The sequence below is a fragment of the Cetorhinus maximus genome, chromosome 14, assembly GCF_964194155.1.
Source record: "Cetorhinus maximus chromosome 14, sCetMax3.hap1.1, whole genome shotgun sequence".
In the NCBI taxonomy this organism is placed as follows: domain Eukaryota; kingdom Metazoa; phylum Chordata; class Chondrichthyes; order Lamniformes; family Cetorhinidae; genus Cetorhinus; species Cetorhinus maximus.
The window spans coordinates 17,792,734-17,805,416 of record NC_135892.1 but is presented as its reverse complement, the minus strand read 5'-3'; the positions used below and the strand labels follow the sequence as shown (position 1 = coordinate 17,805,416).

General features: G+C 45.9%; 1 protein-coding gene across 1 annotated transcript in view; it reads left to right on the top strand.

The window, feature by feature from the left end:
- esr1 (estrogen receptor 1) overlaps nt 1-12,285 on the top strand; it is a 249,542-nt gene extending 237,257 nt beyond the window's left edge. Inside the window, exons 7-8 of the mRNA XM_078556590.1 lie at nt 3,239-3,422; nt 10,653-12,285. Coding sequence (XP_078412716.1) covers nt 3,239-3,422; nt 10,653-10,872 — 404 coding nt within the window. The 3' untranslated portion in view covers nt 10,873-12,285. The remainder of the gene's footprint in view (nt 1-3,238; nt 3,423-10,652) is intronic.
- Nucleotides 12,286-12,683: the final 398 nt, after the last annotated feature.

Here is a 12,683-nt window from a genome sequence, read left to right as displayed (position 1 = left end):
ATATTTAAACCAATCGGCAAAAGAAACAAAGGCGACATGCGGAATATCTTTTTCATCCAGCGAGTGGTTAAGGTCTGGAATGCACTGCCTGAGGGTGTGGTGGAGGCAGGTTCAATCGAAGCATTCAAAAGGGAATTAGATTTTTATCGGAAAAGGAAGAATGTGCAGGGTTACGGGGAAAAGGCAGGGGAGCGGCACTAGGTGAGTTGCTTATTGGGAGAGCTGGTGCAGATGGGCCAAATGGCCTCCTTCTTCGCTGTAACAATCCTGTGATTTTAAATATAGAGGAATAAACTTGAAACTCATCCATTATCTACCTGTACAACTAATTAATGGCACTGGGCTTCAGCTCCTGGGCCTCGCTGGCTCCAGCTCCCTCTCTTGGGCCATTCCTTTTTGTAAAAGGCCAAAAAAAACCTTCTCCCTTACTGCACCAAATTGTCAGGCTTCAGCACTCAAGTCTTGAGCTGACACCTTTGTGTGACCTACTTTGTGCACGTGCTATATCTCCTGTTTTTTTATTACTAGCTCAGGTTCCAGTGAGATGAGTCAACCACTGCTGGCTAGGGAACCAGTTCTAACTAATCACTTAATTGACTACCCTGCAAGTACCTCGAGACAGGAACCTTGTTTATCACTGATCAAGGCTGAATTAAGCTAAATTTACCATCACAGTTAGGTTAAATGCTTAATGCAAACTCGACTAGATTTTAGAAAGAGATCAAGTCTTAAAATCTCCCCCACTTACCAAATTCTTGGATTTAAGCACTTGGTCACACTGCATTAAGTGACGCCTTCGCGCGGTTGACTTCACCCCTTGTTGAACTCACATAAGAAAAGAACTGGAAGCATATTGATTGAGAGAATTCTCCAATGGATATATCAGAGGTTCCTCTTCATCCCTACCCTTAGCACCATGATTTTGTTCCCAAGTTTATATAGAGTAATTAAATTCTCCTAATATTAAAGAAAGATTTCTATTTATTTGGCGCCTTTCATGACCTCACAATGTCCCAAAGCGCTTCACAGCCAAAGAAACACTTTGGAAGTGTAGTCACTGCTGTAATGTAGGAAAAGCCACAGCCACTTTGTGCACAGCAAGCTCCCACAAACAGCAATGTGATAATGACCAGATAATCTGTTTTTTGTGATGTTGATTGAGGGATAAATCTTGACCAGGACACTGGGGATAACTCCCCTGCCCTTCTTCGAAATAGTGTCATGGGATCTTTTTCACCCACCAGAGAGGTCAGGCAGTGCCTTAGTTTAATGCCTTGCCAAAGGGAAGCATTCCCTCAGTGCTGCACCAGAGTATTAGCCTTGATTTTTGCATTCAAGTCCGGGATGGGTACTTGAACCCTCAACCTTGTAACTCAAGAGGTGTGGCTATGGGTACCCACATGGGCCCCAGTTATGCCTGTCTCTTTATGGGGTATGTGGAACATTCCTTGTTCCAGTCCTATTCAGGCCTCCTCCCACAACTCTTTTTTTCGGTACATCGATGACTATTTCATGCTCTCGTCTGGACCTGGAAAAATTTATCAATTTTGCTTCCAATTTCCACCCCTCCATCATTTTCACATGGTCCATCTCCGACACTTCCCTTCCCTTCCTTGACCTCTCTGTCTCAATTTCTGGTGATAGACTGTTCACCAATATTCATCACAAGCCCACCGATTCCCATAGCTACCTCGACTACAGCTCCTCACACCCCGCTTCCTGTAAGGACTCCGTCCCATTCTCCCAGTTCCTTCGCCTCTGTCGTATATGTTCTGATGATGCCACTTTCCAAAACGGTGCTTCTGACATGTCTTTCTCCCACAAGATTATTACTACTCTGGTTTTGTTTCATGCCTTTGAAATTTGCTGACACATTTGCTCATCTAGCTCCTTCTTTCTGTTTGGAACACTATATAAAACAAACTCCCAGCAATGTGACATTTGCATTGATTTGGTAAATTTCTAATGCTCTTATTGCTCCACATTAGTCTGTCTATTTCTAGTTCCAGTTACTCTGATTGTTCATGATGAAGGGATAGAAATCTGGTCCCTTCAATGTCATCGATTGTATAGCTGTGACTCTTAGAATATGTTGCCTGTGCTTTGGTGACAGTTGTCTTAATGATAATGGCCAATGTTTGAAGTATTAAAGTTAAGGAGGAGTGAATAACTTCCCTTGTGCAACTGATATGCACGATGTAGAATAGCTGTGGTCTGATTTTAACTCCTCGCCCAATGTGAATACAGCAATTGTGGCCTGAAAATGGCAATTGGTCATTTAGTGACCCACTGACACTGCAGCACCATCTTGGGAAAGTTTCTGAAGAAGAGGATTGCACCTCCTGTGCCAAGAAGAAAAACTCTAGGCCGCTGCTGATCTGCCTGAGAAAACCTTCTACCCAACTAACCACGAGATTGCCTCCCGTATCCCCCGTCCCCAACCCCCGTCACACCGACTCCATCCTCCAACCACAGAACTGGTGAGTGGCAGAATGGCGCCCATTTGGAAGGCAAATAAGACACGGGCCTCAAAATTAACCACGCCTCATGCTGGCAAGAATGGGCAGGTGATGGGCACACTCTGCCTGCTGCCTGTCCTTTCTCTCCCAGCGGTTAAAATCAACCCTTGTTACGTCTTGCGGCACTTCCTCATTCATGCTGTCTTACCTTCAGTGCCTTACTTCAATGCTCTCCTGGTTGGCCTCCCACCATCCACCCTCATCCAAGCCTCTGGTGCCTGCACCCTAACTCACACCAAGCCCTGGCCACCCATCACTGGCTTATATTGGCTCCCGTTCTGGCAACACCTCAAATTTAAAACTCTCCATGTCTTTGCCCCTCTGTAACCTCTTCCCATTACTCCGAGATTTCTGTGGTCCTCCAATTCTGGCCTCTTGCACATCCCTGATTTTAATCCCTCTACCATTGACTGCCGCATCTTCAGCTGCCTGGGTCCTAAACTTTGGAATTCCCTCCCTAAACCTCTCCACCTCTCTACCTCTCACTCCTCCTTTGAGACGCTCCTAAAAATCTATCTCTTGGTCAAGTTTTTGGGCACCAGGCCTAACGTGGCTCATTACTCCCCTGTGAAGCTCTCCTGGGGATGTTTTGCTCTGTTGAAGGCGCTATATAAATACAAGTCGCAGTCGTTCGGGAGGATTTTTCAGCCCCGCAGAAGCATTTCAATTCCAGCCCTGGCCATGCTTTACCTAACTGGTCTGTTTGTTTCCCCCCACAGGCGTGTTCCCCTTCCTCTCCAGTACCATGGAGGCTCTGAACGACAGTGAGCAGATCCATATCATCTTAGACAAAATCACTGATGCATTGGTTCACTTTATCACCAGGGCAGGGCTCTCATTGCAGCTGCAGTCTCGAAGACTAGCCCAGCTCCTTCTACTGCTCTCCCACATCCGGCACATGAGGTAAGCAGAGCTCTTCTCTCCCGCGCCCAATCGCACCACCCCCCTCCCCCCCCGACCGGCAGGTTGCCACGTCCCCTTCACAATTGTGACTGTCTCCCTGTTGCTAAAAGGACGTAGGAGAAGGTAGGAAAAAAACACAGATTTAGAAAGGTGATTCCAGGACTGAGAGGTCACAACCACCAGGAAAATCTAAAGTGGCTAGGGTTTCTTTCCCTGGCAAAGGGAAGGCTGAGGGGATGGGGGGGGGAGCGACCTGGCAGAAATATGCAAAATGATGAAGGGGCTCGGAAGGGTTTGGCGTAGGGACGATGCTTCCATTTGTGAGTGAGACGTAAGAGAGTCACTAATAAGTCCAACAGGAAATTCTGGAGAAACTTCTTTACCTAGAGAGTGGTCAGAAGGTGAAACTTGCTACACATGGAGTAACTGAGGTGAAAAGCGTATATGCTTTTAGTGGGGTGGATGGTGGGGTCGGGGGTGGAGATCTCCCTGAGGGAGAAAGGAATAGAAGGTTATGTTAACAGATTTAGATGAAAAGGGGGCTCATGTACAGCATAAAGACCAGGATGGACTAGTTGGGCTGAATAGGCTGTGTCGGTGTTGTGCATTCAATGTAATTCTATGGTTGTGATTTAAAGATCCAGTCTCAGCATTAGCGCCTTGATAAAGATTTAGAAAATGACTCCCACTAAGATGCGGCCGGATTTTTGCCCTCAGCTCAGGAGCCGCGAATCAGGCGTCGGATTTCCCAATGTCGCGTCCTGACTTGTAGAAGTCAGCTCGCTCACCCGCAGTTTTGGTCTCTGGCTGTGGGCTCACCACCTCCCGAGGCAGGCCGGAGCTGGGAACGGATGCAGGCTGGTGGCGAGGCCAGCAGGTTAGGAGGCCGCCTATCTTTCCTGGAATTTCAGCCCTGTTCAATCCAGAGTTGTTGGGCCCTCTATCACTCCCCTCTCACCCCACCTCAAACCCCCGTCCATCCCCAATAGCCACTCCAAGCCCCCTATATCTCCCATGCCCACTCCATGTCCCCTCATATTCCCCATGCCCCCTCACATCTCCTCCATGCCACCATGCCCCTTCCATATCCCCCATGCATCCTCCATACCCATTCTCCCAGTGTCCACTATGTACAGAAGCAATGAGCCATTGGCAAGCCTGGCAATTATTTGATATGCTGCTGAAACTGACACAATAAGCAAAGAGGCTTTAAAAATCTCCTTTGGAAAAAAAACTTCTCATCTTACAACCTTATAAAAGCGTCAATCAGCCACAACTATTCACAATATCAATGCGTAAAGTTTAATCATCTTAACACCTCTGAATCTTGTCCAAATAAAGATATAGGCATTGAAAACCACATTAAAGAAGGGTTAACGTATTACAACCTCACAAAGCTGTCCATCAAACAAAGCTAGCACTCCTCTATGCTACTTGTAAACAAGACCCCTGCTGAGCTGAGTCAATTAGCACACCTTGAAGCTCAGCCAAACATTCATAACGAGGCCATCTGGAAAAATACAGATGTCTAGCCACCTCAGCCAGCTTCTGTTGATACAGTTGTATGCTCCTGTTAAACACGGTGGAACATTCACAAGTATATAAACGGATAAGCTATTGCATATTAGATCAGGGCCACTCCAGAATGAGTCACAATTTAAAACCACAGTCCTCTTGCTATGGAAGTTAAGAACATAAGAACTGAAGTAGGCCATGTAGCCACTCATACATTCAATCAGACCATAGTTGTCATGTATCTTGACTACCTCTAACTGCCTAAGTTCCACAACCTTTAACAGCCTTGTCTAATAAAAATCTATCAACCCCAGTTTTAACATTTTTATTTAACGTAGCCTCAACAGTTTTTGGAGGAGAGAGATTTCCTGATTTCCACTACCCTTTGTGTGGTCACATCTGAACAGCCAAGCTCTCATTTAAGGTTATGCCCCCTTGTTCTGGACTCCCTCAACAGTTCTACCTTACCTACCTGCTTTGATCACCTTAAACACCTCAGTTAGATCAATCATTAATCTTCTAGACTCGTGTACAGCTTTAACTATCCAGAACATCATGCCGTCTCTGAGTGGCTAAAGAAATTAAAACAGAAAATGCTAGAAACACTCAGCGCAGAGTTAGCATTTTAGGTTGCCATGGGAATTGGAAGATGGTTGAAGTGTATCGCTTTTAATACAGAGTCATGGGGAGGATTGATTTTACAATTTACCTCCTGTGAAAAGGTGACATGTACCACCCAAGTTTCCCTGACATACATCAGTACACTCTGTCCTTTTCTGTTTAACCCTCCTCATAAACCTCAAATGAGAATGGGTTGCAAGCAATAAAAACAGAAAATGCTGGAAATACTCGGCAGGTTAGGCAGCATCGGAGCAGAGAGTTAGCGTTTCAGGTCGATGACCTTTCATCGGAACTGAGAAAAGTTAGAAATGCAATGTGTTTTAGGCAAGTGAAATGGGGGAGGGTGGGAAAAGAACAAGAGGGAAGGACTGTGATAGGGTGAAGACAGGAGAGATTAAATGACAAAAGAGTTGATGGTGCAAGGCCAAAGTGAGTGGTAATGGGGCAAGTAAAGAAACAGGAATAAGAGCAAAATACTGCGGATGCTGGAGATCTGAAATAAAACAGAAAGTGCTGGAAAAAGCTCAGCAGGTCTGGCAGCATCGCTGGAGAGAGAAGCAGAGCTAACGTTTCATGTCCAATATGGCTCTTCTTTGGAACTCAAGAAAAATGTGTCGAGAGAAGGTATGAATGACAATGAAAAACATCTGCCCTCCAAAAGCAAAAATGTGGGGAAAATTAGACTAAAACTGAAACCTGTATAAAGGAAACAAAATTGGGGAAGAGATTACAACTCAATGTTGAGTCCAGAAGGCTGTAAAATGCTTAATTGAAAGGTGAGGTGCTGTTCCATGAGCTTCGTTGGAACACTGCAGGAAGCCAAGGACAGGGAGGTCAGTGTGAGAACAAGGTAGAGAAATATAAATGACAGGCAACTGGAAGGAGGTGTTCTGCAAAGCGTTCACCCAATCTGCATTTGGTCTCCTCAGTGTAGAGCAGGTTGCATTGTGTTTACTAAATTGAAAGAAGTATAAGTAAACTGCTTGTTTTTGGGGCCTGAGATGGTGCAAAGGGAGGAGGTAAGAGGTTAGGTGTTACATCTCCTGCACTTGCATGGAAAGGTGTCATGGGAAGGGGATGTTGGGAGCAGTTGAGGAGTGGACCAGGGTGCTGCAGACAGGACACCCCTTCTGGAATGCTGAAAGGAGAGGGGAGGGGTAGGTGTGTTCAGTGGTGGCATCATGCTGGAGGTGGCGGAAAATAGCAGAGGATACAGAGGCTGGTGGGGTGGAAGGTGAGGGCAAGGGGAATCCCAACGCAGTTCTGGGAGGGAAGGGAAGAGGTGAAAGTAGAAGTGCGGGAAATGAAATGGACACAGTTGAGGGCCGTGGTCGGTGCGGGGGTGATGGTAGCGGGGAAGGGGGTGGGGAATCCTCGGTTGAGGAAAGAGGAAGACATATATCAGAAGCACTCCTGTGGAAGGTTGCATCATCAAATGTGATGGGGAGGGAGGAACTGGGAGAATGGAATGGAATCCTTAAAAGGAAGCAGGGTGTGAGGAAGTGTGTTCGAGGTAGCTATAGCTTGTAGTGAATATTTGTTGATAGCCTATCACAGAATCACACAGTGCAGAAGAGGTCCTTCGGCCCATCGAGTCTGCACCGACACTTGAGAAACACCTGACCTATCTATCTAATCCCATTTACCAGCACTTGGCCCATAGCCTTGAATGTTATGACGTACCAAGTGCTCATCCAGGTACTTTTTAAAAGATGTAAGGCAACCCGTCTCCACCACCCTCCCAGGCAGCGCATTCCAGACTGTCACCACCCTCTGGGTAAAAAAGTTTTTCCACACATCCCCCCTAAACCTCCTGCCCCTCACCTTGAACTTGTGTCCCCTCGTGACTGACCCTTCAACTAAGGGGAACAGCTGCTCCCTATCCACCCTGTCCATGCCCCTCATAATCTTGTGCACCTTGATCAGGTCGCCCCTCAGTTTTCTCTGCTCCAACGAAATCAACCCAAGTCTATCCAACCTCTCTTCAGAACTTAAATGTTTCATCCCAGGCAACATCCTAGTGACTCTCCTCTGCACCCCCTCCAGTGCAATCACATCCTTCCTATAATGTGGCGACCAGAACTGCACACAGTACTCCAACTGTGGCCTCACCAAATTTCTATACAACTCCAACATGACCTCCCTACTTTTGTAATCTATGCCTCAATTGATAAAGGCAAGTGTCCCATATGCCTTTTTCACCACCCCACTAACATGACCCCTCCGCCTTCAGAGATCTCTGGACACACACACTAAGGTCCCTTTGTTCCTCAGAACTTCCTAGTGTCATGCCGTTCATTGAATACTTCCTTGTCAAATTACTCCTTCCAAAGTGTATCACTTCACACTTTTCAGGGTTAAATTCCATCTGCCCATTTGACCATCCCGTCTATATCTTCCTGTAGCCCAAGTCACTCAACCTCGTTGTTAACCACCTGGCCAATCTTTGTGTCATCTGCAAATTTACTAATCCTACCCCCCACATAGTCATCTATGTCATTTATATAAATGACGAATAATAGGGGACCCAGCACAGATCCCTGTGGTACGCCGCTGGACACTAGCTTCCAGTCACTAAAGCATCCCTCTGTCTCCTACAACTAAGCCTATTTTGAATCCACCTTATCAAATTACCCTGTATCCCATTTGCTTTCTTTATAAGTCTCCCATGTGGGACCTTGTCAAAGGCTTTGCTGAAATCCATATAAGCTACATCAACTGCACTACCCTCATCTACACACCTGGTCAACTCCTCAAAAAATTCAATCAAATTTGTTAGGCATGACCTCCCTCTGACAAAGCCATGTTGACTATCCCTGATCAAACCTTACCTCTCCAAGTGGAGATAGATTCTCTCCTTCAGAATTTTCTCCAATAGTTTCCCTACCACTGACGTGAGACTCACTGGCCTGTAGCTCTCTGGCTTATCTCTACAACCCTTCTTGAATAGTGGAACCATATTAGCTGTTCTCCAGTCCTCTGGCACCTCTCCCGTGGCCAGAGAGGAATTAAAAATTTGGGTCAAAGCCCCTGCGATCTCCTCCCTTGCCTCCCTCAGCAGTCTGGGACACAAATCATCCGGATCTGGAGATTTGTCCACTTTTAAGCCTGCCAACACCTCCAATACCTTGTCATTCCCTGTATCAATTTGCTCAAGAGCCTCACAGTCTCTCTCCTGAGTTCCATATCTTTATCCTCATTCTCTTGGGTGAAGATGGATGTGAAGTATTTGTTCACCACTCTACCGATGTCCTCTGGCTCCACCCATAGTTTGCCCCCTTGGTCCCTAATGGGCCCTACTCTTTCCCTGGTTATCCTCTTCCCATTGATATACTTATAGAATATCTTAGGATTTTCCCTACTTTTACCAGCCAGAGCTTTCTCATATCCCATCTTTGCTCTCCTAATTGCTATCTTAAGCTCCACCCTGCACTTTCTCTACTCCACTAATGCCTCCGTTAATTTGCTCCCCTTGTACCTAAAAGCCTCTCTTTTCCTTCTCATCGTATCCTGAATATCTCTGGTCATCCATGGTTCTCTGGGCTTGTTACTCCTTCCTATCACCCTAGAGGGAACATGTTGAGCTTGTACCCTCCCCATTTCCTTTTTGAATGCCCCCCACTGCTCTTCTGTAGATTTCCCCACAAGTAGCTGTTCCTGGTCTACCTTGGCCAGATCCTACCTTATTTTACTAAAATCCGCTCTCCCCTAATCCAAAACATTTTTTTGCAACCTGTCTATTTCTTTGTCCATAACAAACTTAAATTGTACCATGTTGTGGTCACTATCACCAAAATGCTCCCCACCACCACCTCAGCCACCTGTCCGGCTTCATTCCCCAGAATTAGGTCCAGCACTGCGCCGTCCCTTGTTGGACCCTCTACATATTGACCTAAAATGTTCTCCTGTACATATTTCAAGAAATCTACTCCATCCAAGCCCTTAACACGATGTCTATCCCAATTAATGTTGGGACAGTTGAAATCACCTAATATAATTACCCTATTGTTATTGTTTTTACACACCTCCGCGAATTGTGCACATATTTGCTCCTCAATTTCCCACTGACTATCTGGCAGTCTATAATAAACACCTAACAATGTGGCTGCCCCTTCTTTATTCCTGACCCTTACCCACAAAGCTTCATTCGATGCCCCCTCCAAGATATCATCTCTCCTTACTGCAGTAACTGACTCCTTAACTAATAATGCAATACCTCCTCCTCTTTTACCCCCTCCCCTGTCTCGCCTGAAGATTCTATATCCCGGAATGCTGAGCTGCCAATCCTGCCCCTCCCTCAACCACATGTCTGTGATGGCTACTATATCACAATTCCACGTGTTAATCCTCACCCTTAACTCATCCATTTTACCTCTAATACTCCTGGCATTAAAGTAGAGGCCATCCAGCCTTGCCTTGCTCCATTGAAACTTAATGCAGCTGTACTCCCTCTGACTTGATTGTTTTACTGTATTATGATGTGTCCCTATTCTGCTAACATTCTGTGTCCCCTCCCCATACTGAATCATCAGAAACAGAGACAGAGAAGTCAAGGAAGGGAGGGGAAGAGTCAGAGATGGACCTTGTCAGGGTGACAGGAGGGTGGAAATTGGAGACAAAGTTGATGAAATTTTCCAGTTTAGGGTCAGTGGGAAATGGCACTGAGACCATCATCATTGTACCAGAGAAAGAGGTGAGGGAAGAGCACCTGAGCAGTAATAGAACAAGGAATGCTTCATATATCCCGGAGTGAGGACCCATGCAGTTTCCCATAGCAACACCTTTTATTTGGAGGAAGTGAGTGTAGTTAAAGGAGAAGTTGTTCAGAGTGAGAACAAGTTCAGCCAGGTGGTGGAGAGGGTTAACTTTGTAATTGAACAACACAACAGCAACTTCCAACTGCGTGATCCTCCCCATTACCTTTCTATAGTGTTCATAAGCCTATATATATATCTCAAATTATTAATAATTGAACCTTCTGTCTGATTGCCTGCTCTGCACAATTGTGTGAATGTGGAGAGGATTGGGATACTTCTGTGTACCTTGTGTATGCTCAGGTGGTGTTGATTCTCTGTAATGTGCTTTGATCAACAGTAACAAAGGAATGGAACACCTGTACAGTATGAAGTGTAAGAACGTGGTGCCACTGTATGACTTGCTGCTGGAGATGCTGGATGCTCACAGAATGCACACGCCAATGGACAAGTCTCAGCCTGGAGGAAATGGTGGAAGTCCACTGAGTAGAGGGACCATGCCATCCTCTTCCTCATTGTCACTAAAGAAGACGGACGTGAGTTTTGAAACATCCAGATAGGTAATTGACTCAATCGTAGACAGTATTAATGGAAATCCCAACGGCAAACTACCTATGATCACTTGCAAAAGAAGCAAATGTCACTGCAGCAAAATTACATAGCTTCAGCTTCATCCAAACGCACCCCATCCAACTACTCAGCAAAGAAGAATGCCCTGTATTTTGTATACCTACTGACTCAGAACAGGGCTTGCTAGCAACGCAGGAACAGTATAATGTTCCAGTAATTATGTAAAGTTCTCTTTTATTCTTGAAGAATTTACCACCATTTCAAATGCTTCACACAAACATTACCGCAAGAGACATGAATATGCATGCTCGCCAGGACTATAGGACTGATACCAAACAATCTGTAATGCTTGGCCGTTTAAGAAATCCTTGGCAACAAAATGAGTTGACCTTTCGCCTCTGGGACCTGAGGTCAAATCCACTGTTGACTGTTTGGTTGGAAGATTGGGATGAAAGGGGTGGAGATGAACTTCGCCCAGCACACATCTGTCTCCGATAGGTAATCTCAAAGGATGGCTGTCTGGGTAATAGGGGCCAGTCTTCTGAGGTGTGGGGCATATTGTTGGCTCAGAGTAAAGGGAGCGTTATTCTGATGCTGAATCCCATTCACCACCTTATCTTCAGCAAAAAAAAACTTCAAAAAGCAAAGCTCACATCGTCACCCTTGTGAACCCGGCTTGTGAAATTCCCCATGACCCAAATGGCCCTGTCATCACCTTAGTTCTTCTACTAACACTGGCAACAGTCTGCATTGCATTGCTCCTTCCATCATCTTTGTTAGTGAATTTGGTTTATGCTATGAATAGATCGACTTGTTTTATACTCTATTAGGAGTTTATAATATATGATCAGGACTAATTGCAGCCAATTCTCCACACACCTCCAGTTAAGTCAGATATCGTTGCTGCATCAAAATCCTGAAATTCCCGACCTAACGGCATTTTGGGAGCACCTTCAGTGCCTGGATTGCAGCAGTTCAAGATGGCCCACTAGCAGCTACTCAGGAGCAACAAGGGATGGGCTATAAATGCCGACCTTGCTCATATCACCAGAATAAATTTTTTAAAAATGAACTTTATTGGGTGTGGAAACATGTCCAAAGCGCCACGATCAGGATCCCATCCAGACCTTGCTAGTTCAGGGCCTCATTCCTCCAAAATGTTTTGACACCCGATGGGCAAACCTGATTCTAAACCCTGGGCAGGAAAAGGAATTTCACTCTAGATTAAGGCCTTGTTGTGTTGCCAGACATCGGTGCAACATTGTGTTACCAATATCAACACTGACTACTACCTCATCAGTGGGTGGTTTGTTGGGCATCCTTTCTGGAGCAGCAGAGTTAAGACTCTGATTCTCTGGTAAGGCACAACAGCCTTAGGCAGGATGTTTCCTCATTTTGATGCCTTCAACCTTGGTGAGGTCACAGCTGGAGTACTGTGTGCAGTTCTGGTCACCACATTATAGGAAGGATGTGATTGCACTGGAGGGGGTGCAGAGGAGATTCACCAGGATGTTGCCTGGGATGAAACATTGATGTTATGAAGAGAGGTTGGATAGACTTGGGTTGTTTTCGTTGGAGCAGAGAAGACTGAGGGACGACCTGATCGAGGTGTACAAGGTTATGAGGGGCATGGACAGGGTGGATAGGGAGCAGCTGTTCCCTTTAGTTGAAGAGTCAGTCACAAGGGGACATAAGTTCAAGGTGAGGGGCAGGAGGTTTAGGGGGGATGTGAGGAAAAACTTTTTTTACCCGTCTGGAATGCACTGCCTGGGAGGGTGGTGGAGGCGGGTTGCCTCACATC